We start from the raw sequence: 16,106 nt of genomic DNA on the forward strand, positions 1-16,106 counted from the left end.
AAATGTTAAGATAAAGAAAATTATTCAAAAGGAAGAAAATGGACAACTTAGTTTCTTAGAAAACGATAGAGGCTTTAAAGCAGAAGAATGGGTAGATAAAAATATTTTACAAGGAGAAAAATCAAACTTTATTGACTTTTTATGGAAGCGCTAGGTTGTGAACAAGAACAGTCAATTCAAAGATTTTTTACTGCAGAACATCTTAATCTTGTTTGGGAAAAATATTGGTAGTAAAAAAGTTTAATTAAAGAGAATACTTGTTATTTTTTTTAAAATGAAAAAAAAAAAAACTTTGTGTGAGGTGAGAAAGGGGGTAAAGGAGGAGTTTATTATATATTTTGTGATACTTTGTGACAAAGATGGGAGGGAGGAAGTGGTCTAAAAGTTGTTTTTTGTGCGACATATTTAGAAATGACCCCTCATAACGTATGAGCTTGTGTGAAAGTAAAAAAAAATTATGTCAAATATATGGTCAAAATAGCCACTTTGTTTTAAATTAAATAAATATTGAAACGAAATAAATAAATAATGAAAAAATTGAAATTAAATAAATAAGTATTGCAATAATGTGGGCATGCGCTTCAAAGCTAAACTGCGGAAAAAACTCAATTAAAAACATTACAAATGTATTTCATGGTAGAGTTTTATGATAAATATTTTTATATATATTAGAATTATAATATTTTTAAAAATTCACTTATTATTCTAAAGTTGTTATTTTTATTTATAGAAAGCAATTTTTACTGCAAACCATTACTAGAAGTAACATATGATGCAGATATATTTTTGTAAGTGATGATTAAATACTATTTGTCAAATTTAATCACTAACAGTTTAAGCTTTTTATTGTACAAGCTAGACAACAATAAGGAAAATAGCATTTGACCAAAGTATAAACGTGCATATGGTAACATTTAAAATAAGTAGACACACCAAAATACGGCAGAGATTTAAGACAAATAATCGAAAACTATTATATATTAGTAGTAGAAAATCACTTAACAAAAATTTTTTCCATTTAACACTGTGTTTCATCAACAAAGATTCATCAGAAAATCATTTCCTGATGAATCTTTGTTGATGAAACACAGTGTTAAATGGAAAAAATTTTTGTTAAGTGATTTTCTATTACTAATATAATTGCTCTGTTCTTTTAAGAACATTGAGCACTCTATTGTGTAGAATACAACAAAGATTCAACAAAGATTCATCAGAAAATGATTTTCTGATGAATCGTTGTTGATGAAACACAGTGTTAAATGGAAAAAATATATAAAATATATATATATATATATATATATATATATATATATATATATATATATATATATATATATATATATATATATATATATATATATATATATATATATATATATATATATATATATGAAGACTCCATGGAAAGAAACGGCAGAGTCACATTGAAAATTTTAACATTTTACTCTTTCTAGGTTTTTTAATCACAATAGCATATTTTGTATTTGAATTCAAATCAAATAAACGATTTGATGCATATTTAAAGTTTGATGGAATGAAATCTCGTTTCTTCATTATTCAAAAAATTACCTCCCCGAAAAACTAATTTTTAAGAATGTAAATAATGTTCGGCACTTATTAAAAGACATCATCCAAGTTTACTTTCCTTATTTTTTGAATTATCAATACTTATAATGATAGCTCTAAGTTCTCGCTTTTCAAAATAGTAACAGATGACTTGGTTGATGTAAATTTAATAAAAATGGCGGCTTATGAACAACCATTAGAAATGCCAAAAGAAATCCAAAAAATGAAAAAGTAATGAAAGATTGCGTGAAAGTAAAAAAAACAATGGCTAGCATCGCATAAAACAGGACCTGATTGTAACTGTAAAAGGTTGAAATGCTTCGAAATTGTTAAAAGAGAAGATAAAATTTTTTTACTAAGTTCTTTTAACTCCCTAGCCAGCATGGATGCTCAAGATTCGTATCTTGCTAGTTTAATAACTTTAAATAATGTTTCAAGAATAAGAACGAAATATCGATTTAAAGGCTATAATAGCAGTTACAAATGTAAACTTTTTATTACAAATCAAGAGGTATTTACGAGTAAGAGTTTGTTTGTTCATGTTTGTTTTTCTGCATTTACTTCAATCTTTGAGATAAAGAAGGGAAGATTGGAGACAATAGAAAGAAGTCTTTTAGCCACAGGCAAATTATAATTTTTTATTAAATACATTGATGATTATAAAAACTTTATTCTTGATGAAAGTTTTTAACATCATTATTCACATATTAAAACTACGTTTTTTCATTATATAGGTCACTCGCTTCATAATCAAAGAGGAAAACACAAAAATCATTATTAAAATTTTACTCCAAAACTTAAAAATAAGATATTTGATCACATTTCTTCTTTCGGAGGTTGAGAGTCCCACTACTCTCGAAATAATACTAGGCGACTATACCTTCCTGAATAACTGAATATTACCAAGATATTTAACCTGTTTAAAATCAAGTATGGAAATGATAAATTGTAATGTGGATCTTATCGCAACGTATTTAATACTAATTTTAACATTTCATTTGGGTACCCTATGACTGACACTTGTACTGAGTTTAAAATTAAAATTGAATGAGATAAAATTACAAAAAGAACAACACCACAAAGATGCAGAAACAATTTGTGTTAGAAAACGAAATGCATGGTTTAAAGCGCAAAGAGAACAAAGATTTGAGTCAATTGCTTTTGACTTCCAAAAAAATCCTTATTTACCAAATCTATCAACCAATGACTTTTACAACAGAAGAAAATTGGCATTTTATCATTTAATATTCACGTGCTTTCAAATAATGAAGTTTTTTCGTATTGTTATGATGAAACTATTTCTAGAAAAGGGGCTGATGAAATAACTTCAGTGTTATATGATTTCTTTATGAGACAGTTAGACAAAGAAATTCGATCTGTAGAGCTATTTTGTGATTCATGTGCCGGCCAAACAAAAACTATACATTAATTCGTTTTATGGATTTCCTTATTCATGAAAAAAAAAAAGATTTGACTTCATTAAAGTTATGTATCCAGAGCGCAGACATTCTTATGTGGAATGTGAAAAAGATATGGGGTTAATTAATTTCAAAACACCCGCATGTATTCCATCAGATTGGATTAAGAATTTCAGAAATGTTCGTAAAAGACCCACTTTATTTCAAGTTGTAGAACTGATGCAAGATATGGTAAAAAATATAACTGATTTTTAAAGACCATTTTATAAGAACAAACGTCCAATTTATTTTAGAGGAAACTCAACTGGCATTATATTTCATCGTGATTTGTTAAATGAATTATTGTTAAAAACAAATTTAAGAAATAATAGGAAGAATGCTATAAAAGGTGAGATCCCGATTCTATATAATGCAAAATTTTGCATCTCCGAGGCAAAGTACAGAGACCAACAAGTACTAAAAAAGTTCATATCCAATGCAAAGTTTTATGATTCTCTGCCTTACAATCAGGAGCTTGTCTAGACATTTTATGAAAATATTGACTCTAAAGATGATGAATAAATAGACACCTTTTTTCATTTGTAGTTTGACCTTTCTTTTTTTTTTTTTTGTTAATATTTCTTGAAAGATTTTTAAAAGTTAATTTGTTTTTTCTTTATCCTCATTTGAAATAAAATAATTAAATAAATAATAATCACAAGATATTGAAATATTGGTATTAAGATAAAAATTGAGAATACACATAAATATTAATTTTTTGGTTACATTGTATTTACCCATAAAAATTTAAAGCTCATAATTATCAGAAAAGACTCCCTGCAATAATAACCTGTTTGTACTTACAGTTTTGTGAAATCTGTATGGGCAAAGCTTTAAACCTTAGAATTAAAAAGAAAAATTGCATTTTGTCATCAACAACAAAAAAGTACTTTTAGTTTATACTGGCCCCAAGACTGTTTTAAGGTCGATACTAGATTCCAGTGGCGAAGTCGGTTGATAAAAAAGCTCCTGTCTGATTTTATTTATAAACCAATATAAAAAAAATAAATAATTTAACTTTTTACTTGATCTAAAAACTAAAAAAGACGTTATAACGGGGAAAAAAACGGCCAAAAAATCTTTACTTAAAAAAGAAAGTCTCAAATGAAAATTATTGCACTTAAACTAAAAATATAACCTTAATTGCATACGAAAATGGTTATTTTTGCGATATACTTTAAAAATGAACACACTTTTCCTAAAAATTCAAAACTTATATAGGTTTAAAAGTTTAATATCTCAAAATGAAAAAATGTGACCCTGCCGTTTCTTACCGGGAAGTCTTCATATATATATATATATATATATATATATATATATATATATATATATATATATATATATATAATATATATATATATATATATATATATATATATATATATATATATATATATATATATATATATATATGATATATATATATATATATATATATTTATATGTATATATATATATATTCATATATATATATATATATATATATATGTATATATATATATATTTATACATATATATATAATACACACATATATATATATATATATATATATATATATATACATACATATGTATATATATATATATATATATATATATATATATATATATACTTGATGGTTAGATGTTAAATTGTTTTCTATTGATTAGCAAAGTGTTTACTTTTATTATTACTTGTATAATCTTTAATATAAAAAAAACATGGCCGTCCGAAAAACACGAATATTAAAAAAGGCAACCGAGAAAAAAATAATAAATATCGAGTACAAACATTTTAGTTCACAGACCTGATTGAAACATTTTTGTGAAAATGTTTTTACTAAGAATACTTTTCCTTTTATCTATTATTATGTTCTATTTAATATTCATATAAAACAACAGAAATCAATCATAAAAGCCAAAATATTTTTATAATAACTTTTTGACATGCCACTTGTTTCTAATGTTTAATATAAGTTACAAAAACGAACATTAGAAAGTATTGCTAGGTAAAACTTTTCCTTCGTTAAGCGAAACAAACAAATACGTACGTTTTTAACAACATTTTATTCAACCTGAAATAAAAAAAAATTATGTTTTACTTAAACTTTTACAAGGACATTATAAAATTAAGTGGAGCTTTTTTATTCGGATTTGTTGAAAAATACTTGCATCTTATTTGAACCTGCCAAAACGTTTGAAAATTACGTATTTTACAGAGCTGTCCTTAAGCACATTGAGTAATCACTCAATGGGCCACTTAATAATACCACCGCAGGAAAATATTTTTCAAGTTTAAAGAGTTTAAAGTAAATGAGTTTGTAGGATAATAAAATGGATAAAAAGAAATAAATGAAAATAAATAAATCATAGTAATTTAAGTTTTAATAATTTAATTATGTACCAAAACTTTTAAATAATTACCAAACAAAACTTTTGATTACAAAGCTAAAAGATTAATTGAGCTTTAGAATTCGTATTTATACAAATGTTGGAAGAAAGAACAGATGTTGCTTGTATTTGGGATCTGTGATCAAATAAAAAAGAAGAACACCAAAATTAGTGTAATTATCGAAACAAATTGGCAGAGTAAATTTTAGGTTAAAAGTAGTTAAAAGTTCTCAAGAAAAATAAAAAAAAAGCTATCCTCCAAAGGTAGAAAGACAAAACATTTCAACAGGCTTTTAACAAATATTCTCTATTAAATTTATGCGTTGAAACTTAAATCAAATTGACAAAAAAATTGGTTGACTACATCATAGCGAATGGTGTAGTGGAAGTATTTATCAATAGATTGGGTAGTCTTACAAGTGGTAGAGATATTGTAGGCGGTTTACGGAAACTATGAGTTTAAGAAAGAAAAAAAATTGGCCCCAGTCCTTTATATATTTAGATTTTCTTTCCTAAACAAAGTTTCTAACAACTGTGTAAAAATTAGTTTTTAACTTGTTTTAGAAGGGGGTGCATTTCTTTACCCTTTATAAATTGAGAAACGCCAAAGACATAGCTAGAAACAGTAAAACATGTGTTGCTGTTGCCACAGGTAACACTTATGTTGCAACTATATTGGTGACCGATTTTAGGTATATAATCTATGAATAACATCAGTATAACGGTCGGCGTATAAAAGAAGCATTGTTGTACCTTGTAAAACTATATTTTGTTTGCCCTAGCATAAAATGTGTGTGATACTGAGTTGAGTTTGAATCGATAATTGAATCTTTCTGCGGTGAAATAAATAATTTCACGATTTGAATAACGTGCATTTAGCTTTAAAATAACATAAAAATGCTGCTAATTACTTTTTGCAAAAAAAGTTTTACGGTAAAAGCATTTGTTTTAAAAGATTTTAATATCACAAATAATTTTATATGTTGCAAATCATATTTTTGTAAAAGAATATACATTTTCTTATCTTCAGTGTATGCAAATGCTTTTGATACCACAATTCGAGGGCGATTGTAAATGTCATATTAAAAAAAACGTTGTTTGATGCAGCAATAATGTATTTAAAGTAAATAAACTGTTACGTGAAAAAAAAAAGACTTTATTCATATAGGCTAACTTAATCAAACCTCGCCGACATCCACACCAAAATTACAGTTAAAAGGCATTTTATAAACCTACACTGCAGCACAATACATCATTCGATAGCTTAGTCTTTCAGCTATAAAACTATGCAGACTATTGTAGACTTTTTAAAAGTGTTTGGCATTACCATTAAAAACTGTACTGTGTGTCAAAAGCACTGAATCTTGCCCACTTTAACTCAATCTTGCCATGTTGATTTAAAGTCGCCCACTGTGTGCCTTTTAAAAAGAACTTATACTCGCCTTGGGTGACGTTATATACAGGTTGGTGAGATTAAATCTCGTTAGTTAATTTGTATATTCAATTAAACTACTTTAATGAAAAAAGTAAAAAATCATGGGGTTTTTGTGAATGCAAACTTTCACCCCTCCCTATTTTCAGACCTGGATCTGGATGGGACTTTTAATACAAGGATTGCGAGTTCGAATCCTGTTCGAAGCAATTTTATGTTATCGGTTAGCCTTGAAATAGGGAACCAACTCATTAAATGCTGATGCCCAAGTGGCGGTGCTTTGTGATAAGACCATTAGGTCTTATCACAAAACTAATAAGACCATTAGGTCTTAACGCACATAAGACCATTAGAGTATTCTTAAATAAAAATAATAAAAAATTTTACATATATAATACGAAATTGTATGCATTTTTTATTATATGAAAGAGATTTTAGTACATATTAGTCAGTATTGTTCTCGGGACCAACCCATGGTTGCAATAAAGATGATAGTGAATTGAACTTTTTTTGTCGCTGTAGACTTGTTGGCACAATTTTCTAATTTTTTTTTCTCAGCCAATACTGTTTTTTCTTCTTTTTCTTTGAGTCACTTAGCAGCATTGATAAGTCGCAGTTGTTTTCCTTCGCATTTTAATCTTTCCTGTTCGATTTTGTTGTGGTGATATTTCAGCTTTGCTGAGTATGCTTCTTGAGAAGTTAAAACTAAGTATTTTAGCTGACCTTGTCTGTCCGCTATCTTTTTCCATGCGGTGGCATTAGGATATGCCAAGACATCATCATCTCCATCACCTGCACATATATAAAAACATATATTTAATAAAAATAATAATATTTAAATAATTTTAAAGATTTTAAATTACTTTAAAATTTATTAAAAGTTGCATTGTTGCTATAAAAATATTGATCACTTCGTGAAATGATTGACTTACCAGGGTAGGATGAGTTTGCAAACGAAAAATCCGAAACTGTAGCAGATTTCAATTTTGTTGTTATAAATGGTTCTAAGATTTCATTTTCTTTTAGCTTAGTAAGAGTGTTACTAAAAATTTTCACAATGAAATCAACATTTTTTTCTTCAACTGGATTCCCAGCCAACATTGACATACGGGTACCGTATGGGGCCCATACGGGTCGTCAACTGGGTCCCATATGGGAAGACCAACGGTATCCTGCCGGATATTGGCCGCGGTTTTCCTCTGGGACCCATATGGGTATGCCCGCTGGGTATCCCATATGGGTCCCAGTCAAATTCCGTACTTTAAAACCGTATGGGGCCCATTTGGGTTTGCAACTGGGACCCATATGGAAAATCCATCGGGAACCCGCCGGATCTTAGCCGCGGTTTTCCTCTGGGACCCATATGGGTATGCCCGCTGGGTTTCCCGTAAGAGTCCCACGAGGTTTACCCATTGCAAATCTTAAAAAACAACGTCTAAATGTTTAAAATTTACAGAAGAAGCAAATTTATATTTAACTTGATTGGTTTATTTCAACAAAAATAATTGAAATTACAGTCGAAATTAAGCAAACTTTTAAACGATTCTTTATTCGTGTAGTGAACACTTTCACGGTTATCTCGCAAATTGGAAGCTTTTCCATTGTTGTTTAAACGACTTCTTTGAAAACCTCTTTACACAATATCTTGTTTCATATGACCTGTAAAAAAATGAAAGTAAACTATTTGTCTCAAATTTTATAGGTAACATAAATTATTTTTAATGTTATAAAACTCTAACAATTTCTCCTAAAACTCTTCAGATAAAAAATGCAATTTTAACCATCGAAGGTAGAAATATACAATTTTTAATTTTATAATCAACATTTATTTAAACGTTTTAAAATATCCTTGTAATAAATAAGCACATGCTTGTGATTCATATAATAAATTGATAAAGTTCCTTTAGTTACTGATAAATAAATTATATAAAACTATTATATAAATATAATTTTATATTTATATTGAATATAGTTTGATATATACTGTTTAACTTTATATATAGGGGAGAGTGGGGCACCATGATACACTTTTGGTTTTTGTTTTGTAACTACTTTTTTAAACACGCTTTTTTTAGCGATTAGCGCAATTTGTATATAAATATTATACATTGAAAATTAATTTCTTAAATTATCAAAATTAAAGAGTAAAAACTTATTGAGTTATAGTCAAATTTTGTATCAGTTTGATAGTCTATGGGGCACCATGAAACAAGATAACAAAAAAATTATAAAATGTAAGAAAACAATACAAAAAATTATATAAAAAAAAAGAAACAATATTTTCTAAAGGTTTATTATAATTTTTTAAAATTAAGAATAGGAATCATGTTCATGTTCAATAAATCACTTTCAGAAACAAAATTTTTATTTTTATTTTTCTGATAAGATAGCTGTTTCTTTATCTTCTTTTTCTTTTCTTTACTTCAGTACAATTTTTGTTGGTGCATCTGTTGCTATTATACTGCTAGCATTTTGACAAGGTTTTCTTTTATTTTTTTCTTTCAGCGGCCTTCAGAAATCCTTTAAACTAAGAAGGGCTTAAAAAAGTTAATAATTTCAGAATCATTGGCTTGACTTGTACTTGGCTCGGAACTGACAAAAGGCTCCTAAAGCTTTCATGGTGAGAGTAACAAGTTATTGGTATTCAGAGTTTTTTCCAGTGTTTGTTTGATATTTATTTGGATTGTTTCTATCAGCAACAACACTACATAAAAAATCTGCTTCTGAATATACATTCTTGTCAAAAGGAAATATTCCACTTTTCCTAAATCCATTTTGAATGTTTGTGATAGTAAAACACTTTTCATATGCTATGCTAACACAAGATGCAATTTCGTAAATATTCATTCTCCAGGGATGATTTAGAACACTCACAGTGACACTCTAAGATAGTTTAGAAGCCAAGATTTTACTGTGTCATTATAATAAACTTTAAATGGAGCAAATAAAAAAACATCTAGGGGCTGCACTTTGTGACTACTATGTGGTAGCATAGTACGATTAGTAACACTGTTACGTTTAGCAAGATCAAGAGCTTTTTTAAATAAGTGGCTCTCGTGATTATCAGATATAAGTAGAGATACATTTTTCTTTGACGAGAGTTTTTTGATATAAAATATTGAACTACTTCTACAAACAACTCTGTATTCATCCATCCAGTTGGATTTGCAAGAGCAAGAAATCCAAATGGTGAATTATTAGGCATATGTTGCTTATAGATCTTTAATATACAACATGTGTTCATAATACATTTGAGAGCAGGTGGCAATTTTCTTGATTCATTCAAGAAAATCAAAGATTTTCTTGCTCTTCAGTAAATACTCTTCTTGTAAAAAAAATGGGTTTTAGAAGTAAGGATTTCTCCTTCTTTTATTCCTTTTTCGTTTTTACATATCTGTATACATAAAAACACATATTTTGAATTTGCTTTTAGTCACTTATACAAATTTCATTTACTAAGTAGAACAAGCACTTATTGGTGCAGAATTCATGAGCATAAATTACCTGAAAAAGGTACTGTGATTAAAATCAACTTTTTCTGGAGCATTTAATGAACATCCTCCAATAAAATGTTAAGTGAACACTCTCCAGTTAAAACTAAATCAACACCTACCTTCATTAAACTACTCGAGAAGGTTCCTTTACTAGTTTTTCAATAACAATGAGGCTTTACAATGTATAAAAGTTCAATTATGGTCAAATCATGATTTAATTGCATGCTAAGCTTTAATTTACATCTATAGATTTGATATATAACAGAAATCAGTATAAAAACATAAAATAAATGAATGGTAATCCTTCATCAAAAAAGTATTCATATACATATATATATATATGTATATAAATATATATATATATATATATATATATATATATATATATATATATATATATATATATATATATATATATATATATATAAAGGTAATAATTTAACTTGTTTAAAATTTTATTAATAGTGGTTTTATAAACAAAGTAAGAAAAAAAGTTTTTTCAAAAAAAAAATTTAAGATTTTTTTTTAGAGAAAACTTTCACACATTCACAAACACATGTAGGCATAGATTCAACTAGTCGGATGCATAATTCTCTAGGAAATTCTTTCCAAAGCTTTTCTAACGCCTGCTGTAATTGCGCAGCACTAGCTATGCTCTCTTTGACCAATCTCTTGTCTATCCAAGCCCAAATGTTCTTGATGGGATTGAGATCTGAAATAAAAAGCCGGTCAAGGCATGACCACAATGTTTTTCCGATCAAGCCACTCTTTAATCAAGATAGCAGTGTGAGCCGTAGCGCCATCATACTGAAAAATCCATTGTTGTTGTTCTCCTTAAAAAGCTCTGGCTGATGGCAAAAGTTTACTTTCGAGGATCTCTTTATAGTTGTACTAATTATATCTGCCATTATAAATGTTGTATGACCCTGTTCTTATATTCGAGAAGCATCCCCATATTCCTACTGATCCTCCTCCACCTTGTATCCTTGGTACACAAAAACACCCTTTGAATTTTTCACCAGCCAGCCTCTTGATGAATAATCTTGACTTGTAATTTATCACCTCAAAATTAAATTCGTTGCTGAAAATAACTTTGGCCTAGTCTTCTTCAGATCAGTGAAGTCTTTCTCTACACCACTTTAATCTTTTTAGGCAATCTGAAACATGCAAAAGTGGATTTCGAGCAGCGACATAGCAATCTAAGTCTTACTTATTTAGGGATCTTTGTACAGTCCATCTACTAACACTTATGTTACCAGGCATATTTGTGAACCCTTCAGCAAGTTTGCGGTAATAAATTTTAGAGTCTTGTCTAACCTTTCGATGAAGATAACTTATGTTTCTTGAAGTTAACTTTAAATACCAAGCCTTGGTAAATCTTTGACAATAGACATACCAAGCCTTGGTAATTCTTTATGTAGCTCGTGGTTTTTCAACGTTGTTTGAACACATTTAAGCAAAACATTGCACATTTGAACTATTTCTTGTTGGCTTTTTGTTTTTTCCTTTAGCAGACCTATAATTTTCCATTGTACCTTGTCTGAAACAACTATTCTGCCTATTTTTGTCTTTTTACTTTACCAAATAATTACCAATGCGAATAACTCAAAATAAAAATATGATAATTTTATTTTATTTTTCCCAAGAACGTTTTTATAGTTGGAAAGAAATCAACCACCAAATTATAAATTGCTCGGATAACATTTTGCTGAGATATTTCAGTTTGGGTCGCTAAATTTTAGTTGACTCTATACTTTTGCTACATTAGAAATACAGATATGTTCTAATTAAATCAACAATTACTCAAGACTGGTTAACTTAACGAGTTCTAATTATATACGATTCTATAGAGAATTAATTAAGACATTTAATACGCTTTTAATCATATTAATTAGTTGGTTTCAAATATAATTGTGAAAAAAACAAAAATTTTCACACAAACAAAGAAGTGACTCTATATTTATGCAATCGACTGTGTGTGTATATATATATATATATATATATATATATATATATATATATATATATATATATATATATATATATATATATATATATATATATATATATATATATATATATATATATATATATATATATATATACATATATATATATATATATATATATATATATATATATATATATATATATATATATATATATATATATATATATATACATACATATATATATATATATATATATATATATATATATATATATATATATATATATATATATATATATATATATATATATATATATATATATATACAACCCTCGGAAATAAGGTCGGCACTCGGCAATGTCGATCTTACTGCCGACCTTAAAGTGTTTGAGGTCGGCAAAAAATTGCTGACCTCGTTTCTATGTTTTATGGTAAGACCTTTGTATCAAATAGTTTTTGCCTAAATCTAAAAGATTTAGGTCAGCAATATATTGCCAAAATCATTTTTCCTAATTCCGAGGGTCTTTTATATATATATATATATATATATATATATATATATATATATATATATATATATATATACATATATATATATATATATATATATATATATATATATATATATATATATATATATAACGACTAAAAAGCTGCAAATTTGTCAAACACAACCTATTTGTCACAGGAATTGTCTGCTTTTTAAAACCTTTTTAACTAAACCTTTTTTTTTTGTAATTTCAAAAAAATTATCACTTTCATTAGCTGATACAAAACATTTTAAATCTTGATATTTTAAAATTGTAAACAGTGTTTCAATGCAATGGTTACTGATCCATCAAACTTAGGAATACTAAACTTCTGTTTTTATCTTCTGTTTATTTGAACAACCCTTTGTTCTTTGAACAACTTTTTTTAATTGATCTGAAAAATTTTTGTATTTGAACGAGGGACAACTATCAAATACTTAAAATTTAACTGTATTATTTCCTACATGTATTAAAGAATGGACATTGTAAACTAGTTGACCCTTACCATAAAGTTCACCAAATAACTGCACAAAATAAGTTAGTAACTGACAAGCAAAAGCAATATATTTTTTTAACAAAATAAAACATTATAAAATTAGAACTGCAACTGAAAGCACTAAAAATTTGAATAGATTTTTGGCCATATCATCCCCTTTTAACAACTGGCCCAGTGTATACTAAAAAAGTCTAAGTTCAGTTGCATTTCATTATTTAATATCTAATTAAGACCTTGGTTTTCTAAAAAATTTTCTTACAATCAAACGACATATCTGAAACAGTCCGCCAGATAAAGTATTGAATATAATCTGAGACAATTTACAACATTTAGGCCATTTAACCATAAGTTGAGTCTTCACATACTCCTAAGCATACTAGATGCATAAAGTCTAAAGGAAACTTTGTCACTATGTCAAAATTTAATTCCATTTAAAAAAAAAACCTGAATCAGTGCTTATAATTTATGAAATATGTGGGAGTATTATCTAGCCACACCAGTCTCCTTTCTAAACACAACGCTTACATCAGTTATAACCATTGTGCCTCTAATACACTTAACAAATGCTCTAGTTGGTGCATCACATATGATAACAGCAAGATTGATTTCATACTCAATATTTTAACAGATAAAACCATCTTTTGGAAGAATTTTGAAATCTACAAAAAAATGTATGTTATGTAGATAATCAAAAATAGAATTACGTTTTTGGGCACCACTTTTTAAACAAATCTTTTTTCAAACCAGTTTTGGTTGCCCTAAATTGCGAGTCCTGGGCCTAGGCTTTGACAACAACATTTATGAACAGTAAAAACGTTTTGCAAACTATATATAAAATTTTTTACATTTATGTTTAAATTTTATACTTAAGAAAATATTGATTTTTGCGGAATATTCTTTAGATAAAAATAATATTTTCTTACATTACTCTAATCGTGGTGATAAACAAAGGTAATATTTACTCCATTACATTTGTCCCCCAGAGTTCATGCAATTCTATCATACATAAGTCTTTCACTAATTTTAATAAATATAAGTTATTAACATTATTATTATAACTATATTTATCTATCATAACTAATATTTATCAAAAATACATTCTGGCTGTTGAAGACACTTTTACTCATATCAGTGTGCAAGTATTGTTAACAGTTAGAGTGCACCAAGCAGAAGTATTATTAAACATGCGGCAAAATACAAGATATACATAATATACATATCATATAAGACCTATGACCTGGAACTTAATACTTTTATCCCAACATTTTAAAATTAATTTATGGTAAACAAAAACAGTGTTCAACTTACTATAACTCAGTTATAATAAATAAGCATGTCAATAAAAATTTTATCAGTATTGTAAACATAAGTTAAGTATTATAAGTTTTTACAAGTGTAAGTATTCTATGTATAAGTTATTATTAATAATAATTACTTATAATATAAGTAATATATTTTATACAAAATAACTATTTAATATAAAATAATATATATAATTATATGTTAATTTATATATAAGCTATATAAAAATAAATATATAATTATATATATTATTTTATAAATAATATATTACATATAATATAATAATGATATTATTTATAATAAAATATAATTATATATAAATAACTTATATATAAATAATATATAACTTATACGTAACATTATGTATATTATTATATTATTGTTAATATTACAAGCGTACAATTTTAAATCAAAGTCAAAAAATACCAATGATTAAAAAATGAGGTAGATGCATAACAATAAAGCAATTTTTGCATTTATATATAAACACCTAATATTTATATCTCATCGTGGGTAAACTTCGTTAAAATCAGTCATTTTGCTTGCATAAAATATAGAAAAATCAATGGAAAAGAGTGGATCTCTAAAAACGATTTAAAAGCTATAAGTTCCCTGAATATAACCTATCCATCACAACATTCGCCTGTTTGCTTTTTTTAAATGTTTCTAACTAAACCAAAGTTTTGATTAACTCAAAGCAGTTATTACCATCACTAGTAGAAACAAAATTTTATATTTTGATCATTTTAAAAATGCAAACAGTTTCTCAATGATATAGTTACTTCATGTTTAATAGTTACTGGAACATATGTTAAACATATATGCTAAACTTTGTAAATTTATTTTTAAAAAATACAAAGAAATTCTTTTATAATGGTAATAAATGAAATTTTAAAACGACGTCTATTTAATGGAGTTTCACAGTAATAAAAATACATCGAAAAAAAAAATGCTCTTTAATTACAATGTAAATATAAAGTATACAAAAAATATAATGCATAAAAGTTAAATTTTTAAATTTATTTTATGCACAATACGAATTATAAATGGCAACCATCGAGTAAGTTTTGTTATAATTTTTTTAATTATTAGTTTAAACCTTTTGGGAACCTTATGGAAAACCCGTCAAATCTCTGGGGATTAGACGGGTTTTCTTCGGCCCTGATAAAAACCATTTAAAATCCAATCAAGCAAATTTGCTTAATTTTTTTACCATATAAGGCCCGTCCGGAAACCAAACACTTACCCGTTAAAATCCCGTTCCCATAAGCCTAGACAAAAACCATACGTTATTCGTCTGTCAATGTTGACTGGGTTGACCAAATATGCAAGCTGGTTATCAGGAACAACAATTTCTGCTTCTAAAATAAAAGCGTTTCTTTGTAGCAAACTGTGAATTGCGTTATCTTCTTCAGTACCATTAGGTAACTATTCTAGAAGAGTAGCAACCTTTCCAGCGTCCATAGAAACATCGAAATCTGAAAAATTATTTTCTTGAACAATTGATG

At 27.1% G+C, this 16,106-nt stretch overlaps 1 protein-coding gene across 1 annotated transcript in view; it reads left to right on the forward strand.

Moving 5' to 3' along the window:
* The window catches only part of LOC124811205 (uncharacterized), a 138,761-nt gene that overhangs the window by 36,425 nt on the left and 86,230 nt on the right, over positions 1-16,106 (forward strand). Inside the window, exon 4 of the mRNA XM_065806390.1 lies at positions 731-788. Within this exon, the coding sequence (XP_065662462.1) occupies positions 731-788 (58 nt within the window). The remainder of the gene's footprint in view (positions 1-730; positions 789-16,106) is intronic.

Source organism: Hydra vulgaris, chromosome 09, assembly GCF_038396675.1.
Source record: "Hydra vulgaris chromosome 09, alternate assembly HydraT2T_AEP".
NCBI lineage: Eukaryota > Metazoa > Cnidaria > Hydrozoa > Anthoathecata > Hydridae > Hydra > Hydra vulgaris.